Source organism: Sylvia atricapilla, chromosome 7, assembly GCF_009819655.1.
Source record: "Sylvia atricapilla isolate bSylAtr1 chromosome 7, bSylAtr1.pri, whole genome shotgun sequence".
Taxonomy (NCBI): domain Eukaryota; kingdom Metazoa; phylum Chordata; class Aves; order Passeriformes; family Sylviidae; genus Sylvia; species Sylvia atricapilla.
The window spans coordinates 37387996-37412524 of record NC_089146.1 but is presented as its reverse complement, the minus strand read 5'-3'; the positions used below and the strand labels follow the sequence as shown (position 1 = coordinate 37412524).

The window sequence follows — 24529 nt, the reverse complement described above, 5'->3', positions numbered from 1 at the left end:
CTTCGGTGTGTTTTTGACAGTTTCAAATCTCTTTTCATTTCTATTAGCCCTTAACAGACTGCCTTGACTAATGAATCATCAGCTGGTATTTATCTGGTGTGGAAAGGGGCTGCCTGAGAGGGCTGGAAGGTGGTTTGTTTGGGGCATTGCTGGGGTGGTTTTGCTTAGATTTTCTTCCTAAAATATCCAAAGTTCTACTACTACAGCATTAGCTATGCTTGCCTTGTTTTGTGCTCTTGTGAGGATGGTTTTCTGTCTGACTCAGATCTTCTGTTCGTTAAATGCCACATTGTGATTTGATAGTATAGTAGTCAAATAAAACACTCAGTAAGAATCATAAGTCATTTTTATAAATTGCTGCTTGCTGTTTCCATAGAGGTGCTTTTTTTATACCAGAATACCAGAAATACATTGAAATGGAAAGAAAAAAAAAAAAAGAGAGAGAAGCTTCAAGTCATCTAAACGAGAGACATGATGAGCAATAGGTAACAGAAATAGACGATTTTGTGTTTTCAGTTCCAGCTACAGGTCAGAGCTCAGCTGATGGGACAGGGTGTGGTTGTTAAAACTGTGAGTTCATCTGGAGCACTGAGGTGTGTGATTAACTGTGCCTTTATCCTGCTTTTGGATCCCTTCTGCTGACCTCCCGGCTGGCTGTGGAGTGCAGCCAAAACCACGGGCCCTCTCAGCGCTGTGCTGCTCCTGGATTGCAGATTGCTCTCCAAATTGCCCCGTGCTTAAGGAAATGCTGCTGCTGGGAAGTGCAAGCAGCTCTGCCTGGGCTCAAGGGCATTGGAGGGAGGAGTATGGCTCTTGGTGCTGAAGGAGCACATCACAGAAATAATAAATAACAAGGGGAGAAGCTTAACCTAGGATTTGTTGATGCCATGGCTCGCTTCCCTATCTCCCAAAAACATGCTCTGCTTGGGAGACCCCGAGCTGTTGGATGTTGCCCCTTGGAGCATGCATTTGTGGAGATAGGAGAGCCTGATCTTCCCAATCAGCACTTCACCCAAATGCAGATTGCTTTACTAACAGGACAACTGTCCGTGGTCATTTGGAATCCCGTAATTAATTCCAAAATGTCATTTAGCTGGCGGAGTGCTGAGTTCCGTAGGGATCACAGGTGGTGTCAGGATTTGCTTGCAGCCTCTCCTCAGCTCCTGCTCTGTGTTTTTCCACAGTGCTTTGTCACTGGTTTTCATGCCAGCAGTGAACTGGTTTCAGTTCTGGAGTGTCTTCTTTTGCCATGCCCTTTCCCTCTTTTCACATCTCAGCATAAATATCCATTCAGGTGCAATATGTGGAGCAGAGTGAGCAGCTTTGTTTGCCTGCCCCACGGTGCTGATCAAGTAAACTGGCATTTTGATTTGCAGAATATTCCAATGTCCAGAGCCAGCCAAGCTTCTCCACCAGCACAGAGAGCTGGAGGAAGGCAGCAGTGCCTGAATTTGTAAATGCACGCCACAGGATGTAAATCTGCTTTTCTCTCTTTCTCTCTAAAGCCTTGTCAGAAGGGGTTTGAAATGTCCTGAGGAAAGGACTCAGAAAGGGCAGTGGTGGCTCCAGGCTCTGCTCTGCTCCTCAGGAGCATTTTGATTTTCACAAGGGCAGAAAACCCCGGGAGAGGAGGACAAGGGGCTGCTCTTCTGATTTGGTTCGTTTGGGTTTTCTTTCCCTAAAAAGTCACGCGGGACAAAGGCTCCATAAGTTACGGAAATGGAGCTGTTTGGTTGTGCATGGGGAATGCAGCCTGGCAGGGATTTGATTTATTACAGCAACGAGGGAGAAATCGTGAGGAAAAAACACTCCCTATCACCGTGCTGAGTACTGGAGTGGTGAAGTGTGTTTGAACGAGCTGCTAACGCTTCACATAAAACTTCACAAGCCTTTCTATTTTGAGAGAATTCTGCTTATACCAAATATATTTTCCCTGTGAGTCCCCCCTTGGTTTTTTCCCCCGTGCTGGGACATTTCCCTGCAAATGGACTCTGCTCAGGTCATTTGTGCTTTCTCCTTCCTCCCGGGGTGTCCTTGCTAGAGTGGCATCAGAGTCAGGGATGGCACTGGCAGAAATTGCTGTTTGCTTGGGGTAGGTGCTGTGCTCTCAGTGTGGAGGAGACTGGAGGATTTAGTTTTCAATAACAATGTCCTTCATGGCCCCTCAGCCCTCGTGGGACAGGCTCTAGGGTGAGTGGCCAAGGCATCCTCCCTGTCCCTTTTCCTGATCACTGAGCCAAGTACTGTGGAGTTCCTTGTTCCCTTGAAGGAATTTCCAGACCTGAACACCCCATGCCTAACAGCTCAACCTTTATCCCAGCCTTTAATCTCTTAGAATAAGAATAAAATCATGTTTCTAGTGGTTATTCCCCTGTGCTGCTGCTTTATAAACGTCTCCTTTGCATGCTCGATTCCTTGGCAATGTTTTAACCCGCATTCCCAGTGTGGTTGGTGGATTCCCTGAAGAATGTCTCTCTCTTGCTTGGGAAAGTGAAGTGTTCTGACAAACCATCAGTTAATCTGTGAGATATAGGTCATGAGATACCATGATAAAATTTTATGTTCCAGCACAATTAGTGGTGAGCTCATCAGGTCCTGACAAAACAAGCCCCAGTGTAACACTTCGGCAGGGATGTTTCAATTATGACCAATAACTGGAAAATCCCATCAAGGGAGAAAAGCCAGTGGCAGCTTGGCCCTGCCTCTGGCAGCTCTGAGAGACCTCAGGGCAGCTCCTGGCACTGAAGGCTCCATCCTGAACCGTGTGATAAAGCTCAGGAGCAAATCTGCCACTCTCCAGGGGTGACAGATCCCACAGAAATCAGGGTCCAAGGGACACCACGCTGGGAGAAGAGCTGGCTGTGGGATTCTGCAGCCTGTGGCTCTACTCACCTGCCCACGAGGCTCCAGCTGGATTCGGGGAAGGGTTCTCCAGTGTGGGACACCACCAAGCTGCCAGCTCATGTTCTGTAAGCAGCATTACTAAAATGTGCCACTGAAGTGTCTGTTGGAACAAGAGGAGTTGGGCAAAACTACTTCCAAGTATATTTATTTCCAAAGTTTCTGACAAGTAAGAGAAGTAGCTTTATCCCCACTGCGGTGCTTGTTCTGGTTAAAATGTTCTCAAGATGTTTTTGCACGCCATGAACCAGGAATGTTGGAGCTGTGCACTTGCTCTTGATCTCTTATTGGAAAATGGACGGGGTATTGACAGATGGAAAAAGAGCCAAATGAGTTATACTTTGCTTCCCTCCATTTTTCCATGCTAATTACAGCTGTCTGTTGATTTTTACTTGCTGCCCCAAGGAGTAGAGTGGTAGTAAGTGCAGGAGTACATTGCTGAGTAGCTCCTGTTCTGCCTGGAATGGATTCATTTCAGGAATGCATTAAGTGATATTTCCCTTTAATAGATCAGTGTAAACAGAGAGCCTGAGTGGGAGTCTGGGAGGAAAGGAGCCATGCACTGGAATATTTCCCATTACACACATTCAAAATTCATGCACTGGTGGTGGGTACATAGAAGTTGTTTTGAGAAGTTGGCTGAGGCCTTCAGACTTGCCATTGGATGTCCTTTTGGTGCTGATGCTGAAGATGTTTTGCCTGTTAGAATATTGTGGAACCTTGTGAAATGTTTAGCTTCGCTGCTCTGCACTGAATATATCACACAGGAATCTTTCCTTTTTGGTGGCTTTCTTAGAACCCCAGAGTGGTTTGGGCTGAAAGGGACCTTAAAGGGCAGCCAGTTCCATGGGCAGGGACACCTTCCACCATCCCAGAGCCCCATCCAAGCCTTGGACCCTTCCAGAGACAGGACAGCCACACTTTCCCTCAGCAGCCTCTGGTGCTTGGCTGTAACACACAGAGCCATCAGATTGCACAGACTCTGTGTTGTCTGCAGGAGGAAACTTCTGTCTGTGATTTCTTACTCAGGTTCTCTGCCTGCAGGTTGTACCTGCTGAGGGGGGACATGCCTTCAAAGGGATGTAGCTTTTGCACAGATATTTTGTGTCTTCCTTCACAGGCGAGGATTTAATTTATAAAAGATGTATGAGAGCTCTTTGGTATCAGAATGGAATGTTTTACATTCCACAACAACATGTAATTATTCATAAAGCTTGTCTGCCTTTCTTCTGGATGGTCTGATCTCATCCAGGTAAAGAAATCCCGGTTGTATCCTCAGAGTAACAACCACAGCAGTGCAAAGAAATACAAACACCGCAGTGTCGTTTTGCTGAGAACTGATCAGTGAAGAAGAGATCTCTCCAAAGGCATCACAGCTTTTCAGGCTGCTTTTGCTGAGCATTTTCAAAGCAATCTCAAACAGAAAAAACATGTGCCTTTAAATCTGAAACCTGGGGCCAGAACTGAACAGAGGGATAAAACCAAACGTAGGTTTTCAGAGGAGCTGCACTGATGTATTTCAATGAAGTGCAGCCCAAAACTCCTGATGGCTGCACGTTTCTTTCAGCTGTTAAATAATTCCTCCCTTTTGCCTTTTCACCCAAGTTGCTGCATTAGTTGCAAAAATTAAAAAAAAAAAAAAAAAAAAAAAAGGAGAAAAAGCCACTTCCCAGCAGCTGGGAGCTGAAGCAGCTTTCTCCCATCGCAGTCAGCAAAGTGGTTTCCCAAGTGGCTGCTGCCTGCCTGGGTCCTGCTGCAGTCTCTGGAGAGCTGAGGGGCTTGGGGGGGATTTCTGTTCATTTTTTCTCGCTCCTTTCTCTTAGAGCAAGTCCCTCTGTGCCCGGAATTGTGATGGTGCTGCCAGAGGGGAGGAATGAGGCACGTCCTGCTCCTCTCCCGTTGTCCTGCCGGCACATCCAAGGGAGCTGGCCAAGGCTGCACGGGCTGGGAGGAGGAGCAGCTCCTCCTTTTCCTCTCATTTATTCGTGTCCCTTAACTAATTTGGAGTGTGCCTTGCACGGCTCTTTGCACGTTTTGGGATGGAGGTGGGGAAGGGGCTGTGTCAGGGCAGCAGCACGATGCAGACACCAGTGTCAGCAGCTCCAATCCTGCCTGTGGTGCTCTGTGCTCACTCTGCACTTCCATGCTGGAAAAGATGTGCAGGGGGCAGGAACTTTATAGGAATGGAGGAATCACAGAATGGCTTCGGTTGGAAGGGACCTCGAAGCTCTTCTCCTTCCAGCCCCTGCCATGGGCAGGGTCACCCTCCACTCCAGGCTCTATGGAACCTTGCCCTCTTCCAGGGATGGGGCAGCCACAGCTCCTCCGGACAGTCTCCCTGCAGAGGAGGGACATGGAGGGGAGCCCGGGGTTCTGTACTTTCACTCTGCTCTGTGTCATTGGTGAGGCAGGGAGAAAACCCTCCTTTGGGGCTGGAAGGTGAGTCTGGGTTGTCCAAACCTCACCTTGTCCTTCCATCCATGGAAGTACAGCCCGTGCTGGGGACAGAGCAGGGTGCACTGTCCCCTCCCTTCCCTTTAGGAAGGTTTGGCTGTTCCCAAGGGAGAAGCGGTGGGAGCTCCGGGGGATGATGATCCCTGCGGGATGGAAGGCGCTGCTGGAGCCGCTGTGGCACCTCCTCCTGCCCTGCACTCCTCCCCTTCGCTGCCTGCGGTGTCCGCAGCATTCCCTTTGGAATGGATGGATGCTGGGCACGGCCGGGAGCACACGGAGCTGTGCCCTGGAGCGGCTCAGAGCGGGAGCTGTAGGAATTGGATCATCCTGCAGGGCTGTGCTGTGCGATGTGCACAGCGGCTGAACACAGCCCTGATCCCTCAGGAGCCGTCAACGCTGCAGCTTCCAGGGCACAGCTCCCGGCACGGGAAACACACCGAAGGGAGGAGATAACAAACAGCTGATGCGAAAATGCACCAGAGAAACGGGAGTTGAACAGAAGCCTTTCCTTCCTGCCGGCAGCTCAGGGAAGTATTCTGCAGCTCTCCTGGTGATTTTGTGTCCTGCTGAAGTGCCAGGGGTGCACTGTCACACACGCTGTGCCTGTGTCCATCCCTGTGATGGGCTGTGTGGGGTGTTTGTGTGCCTGGCTCGGTGTCACACTGTCACACTGGGCATCTCTGCTCCAGCAGCTGCCGTGCAAGGGAAGGGCTCTGCTGGTACTGGGGGCTTTGCTTTGTTCAGCCCAGGGCAGAGGGGCAATTGGGGAACTTCCTGAAGTTCAGCCTGGTTTTTCATTGACATCCTTCCCTCTCATCTTTCTCTTTCTTTGGAAATGCAAGGAATGGCTTTGCATCCCGTGTCAGCCACCACCTTCCAGCTTAGGGATGAGTTCCTGACTCGGGACTTTGTACTCTGCCTGTTCATCTTGGAATGTTTTCCTTCTTCCTGCTGGATGTGTTTCTGTACCATTGACCAGACTCTGACTTCACTCATCAGCCCCATTCCCTGCCTTTTTGATTGCATTTTAGTGTAGATTTATAGGGCACCAGCAAAACCTTTGGCATTTTCTTTTGGAGCCCATATACCTCTGCTACAGCATCCCAAAACAATGGCAAAGCTTCTGTAAAGGTTTTAAATCTTGTCAAGATCAGCAGATTCTGCTCTTGACAAGGCTTTTTTTTTTTTTTTTTTTTTTTTTTTTTACCTTCTTTCAGCAAAAGAAACAATATCCATGTGTGGAAAGTTGTCCTGATTGCTCCTGCAGATTTGTGTTTACTGGTGCATATGAGAACTTTGGAGAAGGAGTTTCTGCACAGAGTGAGACCATCAGGGTCTTTCTCAGTTATTGCTTGTGCCAAATCAAAAGGGTTGTAAGATAGTGATTCCTAAGGGATTTTTTTTCTTGACTGGCATGCTTGTTGGTTGCTAGCAAGAAGGAATATTAAACTATCTTTTCTCCTAAGATATTTCATTAAGAATCCATTTTGAGATAAAACTGGAGGCAGTTATTAAAAAAATAAAAAACCACTGTCTTCGAATTTTTAATGTTTGACTCTCTAAATTACTGTCAGTCATTAAATCCCAGAATGGGTTGGGTTTGAAGGCCCTGATGACCAGATAGTCATAAGAATTTGGGAAAATATCTTCACACCATGTAAAAAAATAATAAATTATGGTGGCTGGAGTTGAGATGTAGCACAAAGTTCTGGCTGTTCCCTCCCCCTGGATTTTGCATTTCTACCTCCCCGTTTATCCCAACAGGGAATACATGGAGAGACTTATTTTGCCAGTGGCATCCCCAGATGTGGGTTTTTTTTTAAATCTTGGGGTATTTATTTGTTCCTGCTTCTCATTTCCCAAAATAACGTGTTGGTTGGTTGTTTTTGTTTGGTGCTCACAAACCACCTGGGAATCCCTGACAAGTCCCTCTCACAACAGCGTTTTGTTTTCAGTGTGTGGAGCAATATCCGAGCAGGAGCAGGTATGGAAACAACAGAATTGTCATTTCCCCCCATTTTATGCAGTGATGATCAAAACCAACCAGTTTTGGGGGGAGTAGGTGAGCTCAGAGTGCTCTCAGAGAGCTGCAGGATTAAGGCAGAGCTGCTGGAATTGGGCCCACTGAATTCCCAGCCCCATCTATCCCTGTGAATTCCCAGTGGGCAGCAAAGTCCTAGAAAGTCCTTGGGCTCCCTGGTTGATTACAGCTATTAAAGGACCAGAAAGTGTTGCTCAAATATTACCTCAGCAGGTGCCAGCAAAATCTCCTTTCTCTTGTATTTTGCTCTCAGCACGTCAGGTTTTTCGATTGCAAGGGCTGGGGGGAAGGAGTTGCTATTTACAGCCTGCACAGCACTTGGAAAATTAGGGCTTTTTCTTCCTAAGATATTCCCTGGCAGTCCAGAAGAGCTTCTTGTAGGTGCAGCAGTGGGGTGATTTCAGGATTTGCTGCAAGAAAAGTCATCAGAGATCATGGCAGCTTCTTGGAGAGAACAAAAATAAAAAAAGTACCAAAAAAGAGGAGAAAATGTAAAAAAATGAAAAATGTTTGTTAAGCCTCATTTATCAATGTTTAAAGCAGCTTCTAAACCTCCTGGTTTGGAAGCTTTTGGAAGGCAGGAGCTAATTAAAACCATAACATAACACAACATAACCAGCCTAGGCCCAAACTCCATCGGTTGCTTGGCTTAAATTAAGCAGCGTGAAATTCATTTCAACAATGCCCTCCCAGCATGTCACAATTCCTTCCCATTCACTACCCAGCGTGAGCATTTTAAACAAAGTCATTTTTTCCTCTAATTCTGTGGAAGATGGGAGTCTGGTTCTGTGATTTTGTGACATTCTAAACCACTTCTGTTGGGGGGAAAAAAATAAAAAAAAGTAAAATAAATATTCAGGGTTATTTTGGTTGTGTAAAGCCTGATGATGTGGGAAGTGGTGACACCACTCTAGAAGAAAATCAGGACACTGTAATCATCTTAAAAAAAAAGATGTATATTCTTTAAATTAGCTGTTGGGATTAGGAAGAGGATGCAGTGAAAGCAGACAGGTGGCAAGGATCTTCTCCACACTGAGGAAAATTCTACTTCATTCCTCACATGTAGAATACCCTGAAGATCATTGTACTGCACATCCCTGCTTTGGATATACTGAATAATACACACTGAAGTATTCTCTGTGTGTTTGAAAGAGATGGACTGGTTTTATTTGTTGGGAAGTTGAAAAAAATCAATGAATGGATGCTGCTGAACAGTTCTCCAGGAAAATAAATTGATTTTTTTTCCTTTGTTAGACCTGGAGAAGAAAAAGCTTTGGGGGCACATCTCTGTGGCCTTCCAGTACCCTAAAGGGGATTGTAAAAGTGAGGAGGGAGAGGGACTGGGGACAAGGGCTGGAGGGACAGGACACAGGGAATGGATCCCACTGCCAGAGGGCAGGGCTGCCTGGGACATTGGGGATTGGGAATTCCTGCCTGGGCTGGGATTCCCAGAGCAGCTGTGGCTGCCCCTGGATCCCTGGAATGTCCTAGGCCAGGTTGGATGGGATTTAAAGCAACCCAGGACAGTGCAAAGTGTCTCTGCCCATGGCAGGGAGGCAATGGATGGGATTTAAGGTCCCTCCCAGCCCAACCCATGCTGGGATTTTGGGATTCTGGGATTCTGTGGTGTCTGAGAGCAGCCCCAGGAAAGGACAGGAGCAGGCTCAGCTTGGCACAACCTGGTTCTCCCCAAAGTGACCCAGGGAGAGCATACCAAGCTAAGCTACATGGAACCAAAAGGGAAATAAAGACAAACTGGAACAGAGTGAAATAAGAGGAGAAATGGGAGCTCATCTTCTTGCAGATCCCAAGTTAAATATCCCTGTTGCAGTAACAAGGAGCTAGATAGAGGTGTGATTATTTAAAAAAAAAAAAGTTCTCCACCCCACAGGAGGGTGGCTGGAGGCTGCTTTAGGAATACACCACATTATTCCAGTACTCCCTGGCTGAAGCCTGCCTGTCTGAGGGAATGCTGTGGCAGACCACATATGGCAGCCACAGATGCCTGTGTAGTTGGGAGGATGATTAAGTTTAGTTTGGGGGCAGTATTTGTAATTTTATTATTTTTTTTTTCCTGGAGACTCATGGAACGTTCTTGACTTCAGAATGTGTTATGTGGGACAGACACGGAGCATCCTCCTCACAGGAGAGCTCATTTAGGAGACCAGGTGCACTTTTATTATCAGGTTTCATCAAACCCAACAGCAGCAGCTTCCCCAGAGCCTTGGGAAGATCATTCAATGCTTTCAAGAGCTGAAGTAATTAGAAAAAAGAATAAAGCAGTGTCTCTGTGCCATTGCAGCTTTAGTTCGGTGCTTTTTATCATGGAAAAACAGCACCTTTTTTCCTCTCCTGGGACTGCTGAATAGCTTTCCTGAAAAACAGGAACCAGCTGCAGAGGGTGAAGCAAAATTCAGGCTGGAGGTGTTCAGGTGCTGGTTCAGTCCCAGGTCTCACAACCTGTATTTGGAATAAAGCACAGATCAGAGCATTCCCAGGCAGATCTTTGCTGCTTTATGGCTGAGCAAAACCAGGGAATTTGAAAGGTTTGGGTGTTGAAATTTCGAACACTTTGCTGGGTGAAAAGCACCTGAGCCTGTAGCCGTCCCTCTGGCTGTGATCCTCACCTTCCCCTTGGCTCTGAGACTGCAGGAAAAGTGCTTTGGGTGTTATTTTTGTGGAGGAAGATCTGAATTTTTTAACCTGTGAAAAGGAAAAGTTCAGAGCGGCTCATGTAGTCTGCAACCATTACCTCAGGCTCTGTGTGAACCTGCAGTGCCTGCTAAGCAAAATCTTGTGCCTTGCATGTTCATTTGAACATTACCAAAAGAGATGGGAGTATTTTGGCAGTAAATAGAGATATATATTACCAGTATTTTTTTTAAACTCTGTTTCTTAAATGTAGCAACACAATCTGTGCTGAACTGAAGGCAGCTGGAGAAAGGAGATAGACTGCAAGATTTGAAATCCAGGGTAAAATAAAAAGAGATCAGGAAATGTTGGAAGAAATGCCCTATTTTCTAACAATTAGTATTCCCAAAGGAAAAAAAAAAAACCATGTTCTAACTACCTAGTAATTTCCAAATTGCTGAGACACCTAATGAGTTGTCTTAAATAAATTTACCAAACGTATAGAAGGAAATAATTGCTGAGCATTTGATTCTGAAATCACAACTCAATGCCAGGCTGTTGTGCAGCTGCCTCGTGTGTGTTGGGGATTCAGCAAGAAAATCATTTGCTTGGGAACTGAACCTTGTCCTGGTTGGACTTGCAGTGCCACATCCACATGGGAATTTGTGCAAAAGTCCCACTGAACCTCTTTGCTCCTGGACCTCTCTATTTAACATTGCAGCCGCTGGAATGGATTTTGTAATTTTGAGGGGGGATGTTAATAATTCCAGAGGATATTAAAACAAAGTAGGGGCTGTGCTGCCAAGGTGATCTCTGCATCCTTTTCCACAGGGGAATAACTGCTTTGCTTTCCCTGCAGCTCCCATGGAATGCTCCCTCCAGCCTGGGGTAGGACTCTGCAGTATTTTACTGGGCACACACAGATTTTCCTGGCCCTGCTTTCCATTGCAGCACAGCGAGCTTCTCACGCCAAAGGAAGAGATCCCCACTGTTTTGTGTTTGCCTTTTAATTAATTACATCACCTGCCCAGTAATTAAATTTAGCTGCCCACCCTGAGTGCTGGGATGAGGTGAGCACCAACTGTGGTATTTAAAATGTGGGGGGTTCTTAAATCCTCAGCTTCTGGCTCTTGTTTTCATGTAAAAATGAGTTAATACTTACTTTATGTGATCCTCCATCTCCATGACATACTTCTAGTAGTAACCTGTGAGTTAGACCTGCTCTTGTGCACCTGGAGCAGGGAGATCTTTGTGTTGGGGCTTGCAGTGAGCTGCTTGCCCAAGGAATAACTCTCCTGTGGGTTTTGTGGGGTTTTGAGGTGATTTCTGGAACACCCATGGCATATGGCAGCATATGGCCCTGCAGCCATCTCTGTGCCTGTTTGTTCTCCTTGTGCTGTGTCAGGAGCTCTGTCAGGGCTCTGGGAACTCGTCAGGGAAGGATCTGGCCTCGATTCTCCCAGGGACTTGCAGAAGGCTGAGGACACTTGGGCTTTTTTTCGAGTTGAGGCTCCAGTTTGTGATGAATTTGTCTTGGGGGAAAGGGAGGATGGGCTGATGGAAGCTTCATCAGCCAGTGAAAGGGCAGGGAGAGCTGGGGGTGTTCCCCTGGAGAAGGGAAGGCTCCAGGCAGAGCTGGGAATGTTCCCCTGGAGAAGGGAAGGCTCCAGGCAGAGCTGGGAATGTTCCCCTGGAGAAGGGAAGGCTCCAGGCAGAGCTGGGAATGTTCCCCTGGAGAAGGGAAGGCTCCAGGCAGAGCTGGGAATGTTCCCCTGGAGAAGGGAAGGCTCCAGGCAGAGCTCAGAGCCCCTGGCAGGGCCTGAAGGGGCTCCAGGAGAGCTGCAGAGGGACTGGGGACAAGGGCTGGAGGGACAGGACACAGGGAATGGATCCCACTGCCAGAGGGCAGGGCTGCCTGGGACATTGGGGATTGGGAATTCCTGCCTGGGCTGGAATTCCCAGAGCAGCTGTGGCTGCCCCTGGATCCCTGGCAGTGCCCAAGGCCAGGCTGGATGGGACTTGGAGCACCCTGGGACAGTGGAAGTGTCCCTGGCCTGGAACGAGCTGAGCTGTAAGGTTCCCTCCATCCCAAACTCTCCTGGGGTTCCATGATGCCAGGTCTGCTCAAATATGTTCAGTTGATCTCCTGACCAGTTTAAAAGCATTAGAGCTACCTGTGGTTCAGCTGTTGAGTTTCCTGGGTAATCTCTGAGTTCAGGACCTTTGGGATCTTTGGGAATTTGGCTTCCTGTGTCTTGAAGGATGAGACTGCCTTGGGTATCCAAAAACCTGTGAGGCTGGGAGGTGCCAGGTGGGATTGGTGTTGGGGAGAGGAAGTAGGAGGAGCACAGGAGGAGAGGATGGGACAGAAGGGCTTTTTTTAGCCATGAAGCATTCCATGCTGTCCCCAGTTCGGATATTACCCCAACTCCACCATTCCCAATAATTGGCTGCCTGGAGGAGCTCTGCCACTTCCCATCCTCTGTGACCCTGAGCTCTGGGGGTGCAGAGTGACCTCTGTGCTCCTGCCCTGTCTCATCTCTGCTGTCCTCAGCTGAGCACAGAGCCCTCAGCCTCCTCCTCAGCACATTCCAGGGTACAGGAATGCATCCCAGTGGGCTGCCTGGGGACAGGGATGCTGCAATCCTGCAGGATTGCACTGGCTGCTCTAATGCAGCAGGCAGGAGCTCTTGGGTGAGCAGGGATGTTTTCCCAAAGCGTCTCTGGGTTGGGATGGACCCCACAGCACCCTAAATCTTTTCAGGAGAGGCTGCCTGTCATCTGGCTGATTGGAGCTGCTAATGGATTGCTGCTTTAATTGCACAAGCAGAGTGACAGAGCATTCCTTAGGGATGGAGGGAGAGCAATCCGGAGCTGGGGATTTATGGCACTTGGGGAAAAATGATTTGCAAGCTCAGTAAGTCTTCATTTTTTAGCTGTAACAGCTAAAGGTTGATTATCCCTTCAGTGAACACAAAGGCTGGATGTTGTAGTGTCCAAGAGGAGGATTCATGTCACCTCTTCCTCCCTAAAATTTAGCTGGGGCATCCCTGTTCACCAGGAATATTGTGTCAGCTTTTTCACCTCAGCACACGTCCTCCAGCAACCTCACATGTAAGATCAGTCAGGGAGCAGGAGAATAAAAATAAACAGACCCACTGTTCTTTCTGCTTTACCCTTCTTCCTGGCATTTTTGGGATTGCCTCAGACCTCCACATTTTTTAGCTAAGCTGAACTGCATTCGTTGATCAGAGAGGGAGAAAATAACTAATAAATTGCACAAAAAATTAATTCACGGGAGTCCAAAGTATAAAGCAATGATTCTTTTATTGCCTTGAATAATGTAATTATCTAAAAAAGCCTATTTCTTTCACATTGCCAAATCTGGTGTCACTTGAACTCACTGAAGCCCCACTTGATAAAGTTCCTCTGTCTCCCAGAGGGTCGTGGGATTTGGGGTAGGTAATGGTGGAATTGATAATTGGTCCTCAAATATTATGTGTGAAACTGTGGGCGCAGGTGATATCCCCAAATGACCAGGCTGCTGCTCTAAGCAGTGTGAAAATAAAGAAGGGTGTTTTCACAGAATCACCAAGGTTGGAAAATCCCTCCAAGATTGAGTCCAACCTGTGCCCAAACCCTCCCCTTGTCCCCAGCCCAGAGCACTGAGTGCCACATCCAGTTCTTCCCTGGACACTATTCCCTGGGCAGCCCCTTCCAGTGTCTGACCACCTTTCCCATTAAGAAATCCTTCCTTTAGGAACGTCTTGGTGTACAAAAAAAGGTGGGAAATGGCTTTCCTCTTTCTTTTCCTCTCATTCCCTATTGCAGTTTCAGCAAGTAGGAGCTGTCAGAGCAGAACTCACTGCACTTGGTGCTGAGCAGACAGCAGTGTTTGTGTTGGATTGTTGGGCAATATCCTGTCAATATTCCACAATATTTCTGGCGATAATTCTGATCTTCACTCAAACATTTCAAACAGAACCCGACATCCAATACAAGTCTGGCTCCTTTTCTGCCCCTCTCGCTGCTATTTGCGGAGTGGGTGCCTGGTTTTCAGCGTGATGCTGCAGCTCAGCACCGTGTGAGTCACAGTCCTGGGGCTGCATCTTCCAGATAAGGCGCTGTGTGTTTGGAAGAGCTCGGCAGAGCCGGGATCATGCGGCTGTGATTGTACCAATCCCCGGCACTTGGCACACGGGCACTGCTCGGCCACGGCAGCCGGGGGTGGCCTGGCACCATCAGCTGCTCTGGCTGAGGCTGCTTTGTTCTGACAGCAGTGAATAAGTCACTGTCCAAACACACACCAGTAAAAAAACCAGTATGGGCACTGCGTGTCCGGCACTGGGGTCTGCTGCTGGTAAATTCCCTCACTGAGATACGCTGGATCACGTCAGAACTGAAGGGATAAACAACCAGCAGTGCCCCAGGTGTGCCCAAGTGGGCAAGAGGCCCCTGGGCTGTGCCAGCCCCGGTGTGACACAGCCCCAGGGCAGTGCCCGTCCCTGTGCTGGCACTGCTGGGGCACCTCCAGGGCTGGGGACAGCTCGGGGACATGGGGGACACTGAGGGGCTGGAGAATTCCTGAGGGAGCTGGGAAGGGGCTGGAGAATTCCTGAGGGAGCTGGGAAGGGGCTCAGCCTGGAGAAAAGGAGGATCCAGAGGGATCTTTTCCCTCTCTGGAATTCCCTGCCAGGAGGGGACAGCCGGGGGGATTTGGGATCAGGGAACAGGGTCAGGAGGAGAGGGAACAGCCTCCGGCTGGCCCAGGGAAAGCTCAGCTTGGACAGCAGCAGGAATTTTCCCATGGAAAGGGAGCTCAGACATTGAGAGGTGTCTGTGGTGAGGCCTGGCTTGGCACTGTGGCTGCTGAGCTCCCTGGTCTCTGCTCCATCCCAAAGGAAGCAGAAGGAAGAGCAGGATGTGCAGCTTCCCAGCTGGGAGAAGCTGAGCTGCTGCCAACCTCTAATGCCAGTGTTCAGCCTGGGGATGCTCCACTTCTTCCAGCTCAGGACCCTGAACTCCTGTATCTTCCCAGCTCTTCCCAGTCCTTGCCAGCTTTCCCTGAGTGCAGAATGTCCTGGAAGGAATTTTCTGGTGTGTTTAAAATCACAGCAGTGATGAAGCTCCTGTTTGCAAATCTGTTCTTGGCCTGGAGGAAATCTGCTTTTCCCAGTGACAGGCCAAGATACAAGTATGGAACAAGGAAAGAGCACAGGCTCATCAGTGGTTCTGTGCTAGAAGTCTTCTGATGGGTATGGATTCACAGGGGTGGACATGGATTTGCAGGGGTGGACAGAGATCCACAGCAGTGGCCATGTATTCACAGCAGTATTTAAAAATAAGTGACTTTACGTGGACAGCGAGAATATTGACTTGTACAGTGCCTGTGCTGCAGGGTATAAATCAATGTCAGGAAAGCAGAAATATTAATAAGGATATAATGCTGTAGAGTGGCTCTGTTGGAACACACAGAGGCACAGAGTGATCAGGAGTAAATATTCTCTGTTTTGTAAGGTTAAAGCCCTTTTTTCCGCTGGTGCCACACACATGAAGATCAGGTGTGTGGGATGCTGCGGTCAGGCTGGTCTCTACAAAGAGAGGAGCTACTGCATGCTTCAGAGGTTGCCAGGTATCCTGAAAAATGGCCAAAAAACGCCAAAAAAATCCAACTGTGGCAGCACTTTCTTTCCTCCCTCACACACTGATGCTCTCTGCTGCTGCCTGTACGTGCTGGGTTTGTGTCATATCGATACAGAGCTGTTGAGCAGCTTTAATAATGTCATTTTTAATCACTTTTTCCCCCCGGAAGCCCAGAACAAAGCTCTGTGTGAATGAGAACAAAGCCCTTACACAATGGAGTGTATTTGTGGGGAGGGATGATTCAAACCAAGCTTTGTAATTCCTTAATTATATTTGGTGTGACCTAACCCTTGACAATCCTGAGTCTGAGGTTGTCAAACAGGATATGAGTATTATAAAGACTTTTGGACAGTGCCACAGCTGAGCTGGATTTCACTGTGTCAGTAAGAAAGTGAAGGAGATTTTTGTCTTTGGAAAACCCACTCAAAAAAAACCTAAGAAAGAAGTGATTTTAAAAGTTAAATTTGACTGGGGCGGGGATTTCTGTTCCTTACCTGTGTTTTCTTAGTGACCTGGATTTCCTTTCAGGGCTCAGCAGATTCGTATACGAGCAGACCCTCAGACTCTGATGTCTCTTTGGAAGAGGACAGGGAAGCAATCCGCCAGGAAAGGGAGCAGCAAGCAGCCATCCAGCTTGAGAGGGCCAAGGTGTGTTCTTTTCGCTGAGTCCTGTGCCAGTTACCTTCTGCCTGCTGCTAAAATTCACACTTGCTTTTGAAGCACTTTGGCAGCTGAGTCAGAGTATCTGCAGAGAAGATGTTGGGGGAATTTAGAGGGAATCCCCTCTAAATGGGGATATTCCCCAGGGAGCTGAACTCTGCTGGCCTGGGTGAAATTATTAGGGCTGAATTTTTATGGATGAAAAGTTCTCAGTGTTTTTGATGTGGTTTTCTGTTTGTAGTCCAAGCCAGTAGCATTTGCTGTCAAGACCAACGTGAGTTACTGTGGGGCTCTGGATGAAGATGTTCCTGTCCCAAGCACTGCCATCTCCTTTGATGCCAAGGACTTCCTCCACATTAAAGAGGTAAAACCAAGGAAATGGGAATCTTTGTACAGGTCAGGGGCTTTGATTTGAAAAGCTGAACCATATCCAGGAGTGCTGAGAGGGCACAGTGAGGATGAGGTGGTTCTTCTTCCCTCATGGAGCTCCTCCACCCTGGGGTGCTTATCCTGCCCTTTTTGGAACACTTGGTGTTACCAACATGTTGGAATTTCATCACACAGGAAGGAAAGAATACCCTTTAAAATGGTGGGATCAGATTCCTTTCATCAGAACAAGTTCGTGTGGGATCAGAGATGGTGCAGGAGAAAGGGATTCCATGGAGCAGCAGCAGGTCACACCAGGTCTTCAAAAACCACCAGATAGGCTCCCTTCCAGAGAGGAAGTAACATTTCAGATAATAGAGTAAGCAAAGAAAATCCTGAAGAGGACAGATGCAAAATAAGGGGAAAAATGGGAATAAATGAGCCCTGAGTATGGCTTTGGTAGAGAAAATTGCATTTTATTGCATGCTGAGCATATTTTCTGCAATTTTTTATCTGAAGTGAGCCCTCCACATTTGCATAACCCCCTGTTGTGCTGTGGATTGGTACAGAGGCTTGCAGCTTGCAAAAGCACTTTTTCATCTCTGCATTTTGGGTTTATTTTGGGGTGTTCAGTGCTCATCTGTGTCTTTCTTTGAACACGTGTTCATCATCACTCGAGAGCACTGATCTCCCTTAGACAGAGCACATTCAGGAGGAAAAACACCTGCTGCTGCCCCTCCTCTGGTGCTGGAACAGGGAATTGCTTTACATCTCCTCTCCCTGAGAGGGAAAAGCAGTAAATTCCCTTTTTCCAGTTTTTAATCTTGGTTTTCCTGGACGTGGCCACCTTTATTGTCAGGGCACTGATTGAGTTGCACACTCTAAGCTCTTGTCATGCTGCCCTGGACATGTTTTTCTAGACAAGTGTCCCAAATCCATGTCTTGGCATCCCATGAGTTGTCTTCCAAGGTCTAAAAACCCAGGATCACACTGCCACTAAGCTGTAAAGCATCTGGCTTACTGGGGTTTGTCAGCTCAGCCTGCCTGGAGCTGGAACTCACTAGGATTTGGGGAATGGTTCCCCATGCTGCAAACAGGCTTTGCAGGATTTAGTTTTCAGTGATCTGGACCAGATCAATGGTTCCAGATTTTGGAATGTTGCTAAGCTGGGTACAAAGTCAGGTCACCCTCTGGCGAGGATGGAGCAGAGGCAGTGAGGGAGGAGCTGCTATTTTGAGGATTTGTCCTGTATGTCTCATCTGTCTCCTCCAAACTATACATTGTGTGCTTGCTTCAAGGATGAAATGGCAACGATTCCTGACAGAGCAGAAGGAATCATGGGCATGGCAACCAGGGGAGGGAGTGTGCTCCTCCCACACACAGAGTAACACAGGGGAGGGAATGACCTAATGCAGATAAATCTGTGTTCCTCACTGCAGCCTTGGCATTTGTGTGTTCAGAGGCTCCCATCATAGCCCAGACTGGTTTGGGATGGAAGGGACCTTAAATGGGCAGAGACATTGCCACTGTCCCAGGTGCTCCAAGCCTTGTCCAGCCTGGCCTTGGGCGCTTCCAGGGATCCAGGGGCAGCCACAGCTTTCCTGGGCACCTCTGCCAGGGCCTGCCCGCTCTCCCGGCCACGAATTCCTCCCCAGTCTCCCAGGCAGCCCTGCCCTCTGGCAGTGGGAAGCCATTCCCTGTGTCCTGTCCCTCCAGCCCCTGTCCCAAGTCCCTTTCCAGAGGGGCTGACTCTCATCCCATGTCTAGAGGCATCACTTAGAGCTCCATGAAGAAACATTCCCATAGTCAGGCTGTACTTTGAGAGCCAAAATGGAACAGGCAGTGCCCTTGGAACTCAGGTTTTGCAAGGATTGGTTTTGTAGAGTCAGACTGGTTTGGGTTGGAAGGGACCTTAAAACTCATCCAGTGCCACCCTCTGCCCTGGACAGGGACACCTCCCACTGTCCCAGGCTGCTCCAAGCCCTGTCCAACCTGGCCTTGGGCACTGCCAGGGCTGGGGACCCCACAACCTCTCAGTTCACTGATTTCCAGCAGCAGGATGCTGAATCCTAAAAGATTTGTCTGGTTCACAGACTGGAAGTAGTTCTGTAATTTAACACACTTCAAATAAAGCTCTGCTCACTGCCATTGTCTGAATCAAGGTCAGAACAGCAGGAGGAATAAATACTTAGTTGGAATGATAAAAGAATGAAACCTCTTGCCTAAATATATGAGAGAGGATAAAGAGGTTTTTCAGGCCATGAGGATTGTATTCCCTTAGTTTTTATTATATGTTAATATTTATGATGGGGTTAATGTTCAGATATCTGGGCTGATAAAAACCCATTTATTTTTCAGTGGTGGGGCTCAGTGTCTCAGAGTCATCACCAGGCACTGCTGCACCTCTAACAGCAGGGGCTCAGTGTTTCTGTGTTCCTGCAGGAACTGAAGTGCTTGCAAATGTGGAGCCAGGAGCAGGGATGGTCCTGAAGATGAGATCTCTGTGATGGCTTTTTCCTCGAGGCAGGCAAACAAAACCCATTCACTCGTGCTGCTCTTAATGACTCCAGAGTCAGTTGTGAAAAGCAATGTTTCTTTTGAACACTGAGCTGCCTAATGAAGCAGAACAGAGGAGAGGCTTTTCAGATACTTTTCTTCAAAAGCTCTGCTGGCAGCAGCTACAACAAATCCTTTTCCACTCCAATATCCACCAGGAATCTGTTTTTCATCTTGCCATCATTAGGGACAGAGCAGACTTTGAATAAAGCAGAAAAATATATGTTACTAAAGGTCAATGATACTTTAGGTATATATTAAAGTTTCTTCCTAAAGGTGAATTTTTCTTAATCTGTCATAACCTGTTAATAACATCCCTACAAATATCCAGAAAAGAGGAAGGGAAAGTGGTGATATTTTGTCTAGACCATTAAATCTGACAGGCAATATTTGATGGAGAAGCTGAAGGTGTTATTTTTATGTTTGCTGCTGGGAGGTTGTTTGGTGGCCTCAGCTCAAAGAAATGAGTTCTGCTCATTAAATCAGCCTTGAAATTAAATCAGCAAGGGACAGGGGAAATGGCCTTAGTGCTCTGGTCTCACATGTGGGAGTGAGTATCCAGTGTGGAATTTTCTCAGTTTAGATACACAGGTGTCTGCCAGGGAAGATTGGAATTTCCCTTGGATTGTAAGCCCCCTCCTTCCCTTTTCCAGATTATTATAAATTTGCAATTAAAAGGCTGTCAGGCAAAGATTTTGGGGATGGGGGTAGCAGTTCTTTACTAGGGATATTAAAAATACAAATGTTGTAGTGCAGAAGAATAAGCAAGCAAACAAACAAACAAGAAATCCTAAAAAACTCTGACAGAGTCAGAAATACAACCTGAAGCCCTGTTGGTCAGGGTGTTGGGAACAGTCCAAAGTCAGCCCTCCTGGAGTGGGAGATGTGGTCCTGTTGGAAGCAGAGATGGTCCTGTGGAGCCAAGGGTCCTGTCTTCCTTTGGGAGTCCTGTGGGAACACTGGATGTGTGGTGACACTTTTCACTCCTTTTTATCTGGCCAAAGATGGTTTGGCTTCTCCTCCCTGGGCAGAGCATCTTAGAATAGTATGATGTAGTGTGTGATGTCACTGGTGAGCTTTAATGGCCCATTAACAGCAGATATCCCCATTAACAGGAGATAAGGAACACTGGGATGATGTCATGTGTGATGTCATTGGTGAGCTTTAATGGCCCATCAACAGGAGATATCCCCATTAACCAAAGATAAGGAACACTGGGATGATTTAATGTGTGAGGTCGTTGGTGAGCTTTAGTGGCCCATTAACAGGAGATATCCCCATTAACCAAAGATAAGGAACACTGGGATGATTTAATGTGTCCTGTCGTTGGTGAGCTTTAGTGGCCCATTAACAGGAGATATCCCTATTAACAGGAGATAAAGAACACTGGGATGATGTCATGTGTGATGTCATGTGTGAGCTTTAATGGTCTGTTAACAGAAGATATCCCCATGGGGGTAGTAAAACAATGAACAGAGATCAGGAATCTGCCCCATCTGATAAGCAGCACTGCTCCACCCAGTTTTTAACAGCTGGTTTCTTATCAGAGAAGGCAGTTAACCCCTCCCTAGCTGATAAAGAAAAAACCTCCCCAACCAGGTTTTGGCCACCTCTTTGTTTCAGTTAAGTACTCTCAAGTATCCAGCACTTGGTCTCCTTGGTGACTTACGGGGAAATAATCCTTTAGAGTGAAAAAGGGACAAACCTAACCCCCAACAGGAGTTAGGGAGCGTGGATAACAAAAGGAGGGGGATTTGGGAGCTGGAGTAGACAGGAAGCTCCGCTCTGTGTTGCAGAAATACAACAACGACTGGTGGATAGGGAGGCTGGTGAAGGAGGGCTGCGAGATCGGCTTCATCCCGAGCCCGCTGCGCCTGGAGAACATCCGCATCCAGCAGGAGCAGAAGAGGGGCCGCTTCCACGGAGGGTGAGGCAGCCCTGACCTTTACAAACCAGCTTCAAATCCTTCCTCGCATCGGGCAATATCTCCAAAGGTCACCTGCTGCTGCAGCTTTATTGCAGGGCATTTGCAGTGTTGGGTTTGGGATTCCCCAGGGGAAGGGTGGATTTGCGGAGAGCGGGCGTGGGAGATGCGGGCGATGAGAAACAAATGATGGGTTTGACTTCAGGAAAGAGCAGTGAGGGATAATGGCAAGAATTTCTGAGAGTTTTGTGAGCCCGTGGCTTTAAAGTCAACTTGATGCTCAAAGTCTCCCAGATTTTTCCCACCTTTCCTTATGTTGTGGGGTTTTTTCCTTCCTTTTTTTTTTCTTTTCTCTCCATTTTGGCCCAAACCAAACTTGTCCAACTTCATAACAATAGTTTTGTCATCCTTTATTCTTCGTCTTCCAGCGTGAGGTTTTTGAGTCTCCACCCTGCCAGTCCTGGAGATTGCAAATCCCTGGGAAAAGGTCTGGGAGATAAACCTGGGAAATGCTTTCAGAATGGTTGAACAGCATCCAAATTTCTCCTAAAAATCTTTGGCACAACTTCAGAGGCAGCCAGTGGGCCTCAACATACAGAGAAATTGCTGAGTTCAGTGAGATGCTCCTGGATTTGGATGACAAAATCCCACATTATAATGATAAAACAGTTAATTTTTAGCTTTGTTCGAGTAATTTATGTTTTTATGTAATTTATGTTCGTTTATGACCTTGTGATTCCTCATGGGACAATTCCTCCCCAAAAAACCTCCCACATTTTGGGGTGCCTGCCATTAATGGGGCTCTTTCTGCTGCTGTAGGAAATCCAGTGGGAATTCTTCTTCAAGCCTTGGGGAGATGGTTTCTGGCACATTTCGAGCCACGCCTACAGCCGCAGGTAAGACAGGATTGATTTAAGGAAACCCTTACTAATAATAGTTTAAAAACCCTACATGAGAAATGCAGGTTTTCCCCTTTGCTGAGCTCCTGAAATGGTTTCCAGCAGTGTTTGCATTCACAGGGAAGGAGAACAGCAATTTCCAGCCTTGCAGGAGTTGCTAAGAGCTGGGAAAAAACCTTGGGAACAGTGGTAGCTGCCCCAGAATGCCCAGTTTAATGCAGAGATTGCCCAGTTTAATGCACAGAATGCCCAGTTTAATGTATAGAATGCCCAGTTTAAGGCACAGATTGCCCAGTTTAATGCACAGGTTGCCCAGTTTAATGTATAAAATGCCCAGTTTAATGCACAGAATGCCCAGTTTAATACACAGTGCCCAGTTTAATGCACAGATTGCCCAGTTTAATGCACAGGTTGCCCAGTTTAATGTATAAAATGCCCAGTTTAATGCACAGAATGCCCAGTTTAATGTATAAAATGCCCAGTTTAATGCACAGGTTGCCCAGTTTAATGTATAGAATGCCCAGTTTAATGCACAGATTGCCCAGTTTAATGTAGAGAATGCCCAGTTTAATACACAGTGCCCAGTTTAATGCACAGGTTGCCCAGTTTACATACACAGTGCCCAGTTTAATGCACAGAATGCCCAGTTTAATGTATAAAATGCCCAGTTTAATGCACAGGTTGCCCAGTTTAGTCAGGCCTGAGCAGAGGGAGGTGCACAAAGAGAAACCAAAGTGCTTTGGCCAAGGGATTTCTGGTTGCCTGGGTGTGTTTTAACCAAGTTCTCATTTGGTCTTCTAGCAAAACAGAAACAAAAAGTGGTAAGTAATGCTTTTGATTCCATTTTATTTCCTTCTGATTCCAAATTCCCAGGATTTCCCTGTGGGTGTTGTTTGACTGATGACCTGAAGGGTTGTTTTTTTCCCTCTAGACAGAACATATTCCCCCCTATGATGTAGTGCCATCCATGAGACCTGTGGTGTTGGTGGGCCCATCACTCAAAGGCTATGAGGTATGGACTGAGGTGTTTGCAGTTAATTCAGCTTTTATTATCTCTGATCATCCTCAGTAATTCCATGTGTGGCTCAGTGCAACTGGCTTATGATAATTTCAAGTGATTTAGCTTAAATAATTACCAAAATGTTCTGTAAGAGCTAAGAGTTACTTCTAAACTTGTACTGTCTTTTAACCACAGTGCAAATCCATTCTTTTCAGTGCACTCATTCCTGATTAAATCAAGTTTAAAAGAGAATTTGTGTCTGCTACAAGCAGTCAAATTAATGAGCTGGACTCTACACAGGAAAAATATTCATCAAACCAGCCTGGGCTTTGAACTTAATTAGTAAAACATTTGAAGGAGTTTCCTTGTTGTTCTCCCTTTTTTTCAGCTTATTAATAAATTCAAATATTTTGCAAAGAAACCTTTAACCCTCCTAAAGGAGGTGGAAGTGGGCAGGATAACATGCCCAGATAACCAGGACAGCCTTTTTTAGGTTGCTGCAGCTTCAAGTGAGCATTTACCACGTGCTAAACAAGCAGAGACTTCTAAGCAGGGCAGTTTGGGGAGTTCAGCCCTCTGGGAAGTGCTCAGCCAGGAACTGAATGAACATAAAATCAAGGATACACTTCATTAAGCTTAATTAATGTTGTCAGTAATTTATAGGATATTATTAAACATATTGGAATGGTTCTTTTGTTGGAGGGGGGACAGCCTTGGCATAATGCAGTGTTCTGGTGTTATGTGAGAGTGACTGGGGGTGCAGCTCAGCAGAGCAGGTACTTCATGTTCTGCTCTCTGCCTTTTAATTTGATGGAGAAGTTTTTTGACAGGAGTAAATTCCCTCTGTGCTGCACCACAGATCAATTTACCTCTCGAGTCTGGAGGGGAGAGAGGCTGTGTGTTCATAAAATCCTCTCCAAATCTGCCACCCTGTCTCTCTCTTTTTTTTTTTTTTTTAAAGAAAACACCAAACACAACACCTTGAACATACAAATGGGTGCAAATGGTAACACAGAATATTAATTTCAATAACAAAAATGCTTCATCTTACTTGGGGGAAATGATTTTGACTATTTTTTTTCCTGGCTAAAAGCTGAAGGAATCAGTTGGAAGGAGAGAAATAAACTGGCAGAGAGGCCTGGGGGCTTTGCTGAAGCTCCTGCCTGGCCTGGCAGATAATAATTGTCAGCCTGAGTTGTCCTGCAAAGGACAAGGAGCTGCTCAATAAATCAGATGGCAGAGATGACAGCTCTTGGGGCTGAGCATCTCAGCTGTGTTCCCATGTCCAGCAGTGGGAACATCCCTTTTTTTTTTGCTGTTATCCCTCTCTGAGAACAGCCCCCAGCATGCCAGATCTCATGCCTGAGGTTTGAAACCCACTCTCACAGTGCTGTGTAGGAAAAGCCCAAGTGCCCAGGTGGTTGTGCCGTGTTGGGAAGCTTTGGGAATGGTGC

The 24529-nt window shown here is 47.1% G+C and overlaps 1 protein-coding gene across 2 annotated transcripts in view; it reads left to right on the top strand.

Moving 5' to 3' along the window:
* Window positions 1–24529, top strand: part of CACNB4 (calcium voltage-gated channel auxiliary subunit beta 4) — a 78663-nt gene that overhangs the window by 41546 nt on the left and 12588 nt on the right. For both annotated transcript variants that reach the window (XM_066323208.1, XM_066323209.1), the window contains 6 exons: window positions 16199–16318; window positions 16572–16694; window positions 21049–21179; window positions 21996–22072; window positions 22877–22896; window positions 23007–23087. In XM_066323208.1, coding sequence (XP_066179305.1) covers window positions 16199–16318; window positions 16572–16694; window positions 21049–21179; window positions 21996–22072; window positions 22877–22896; window positions 23007–23087 — 552 coding nt within the window. The remainder of the gene's footprint in view (window positions 1–16198; window positions 16319–16571; window positions 16695–21048; window positions 21180–21995; window positions 22073–22876; window positions 22897–23006; window positions 23088–24529) is intronic.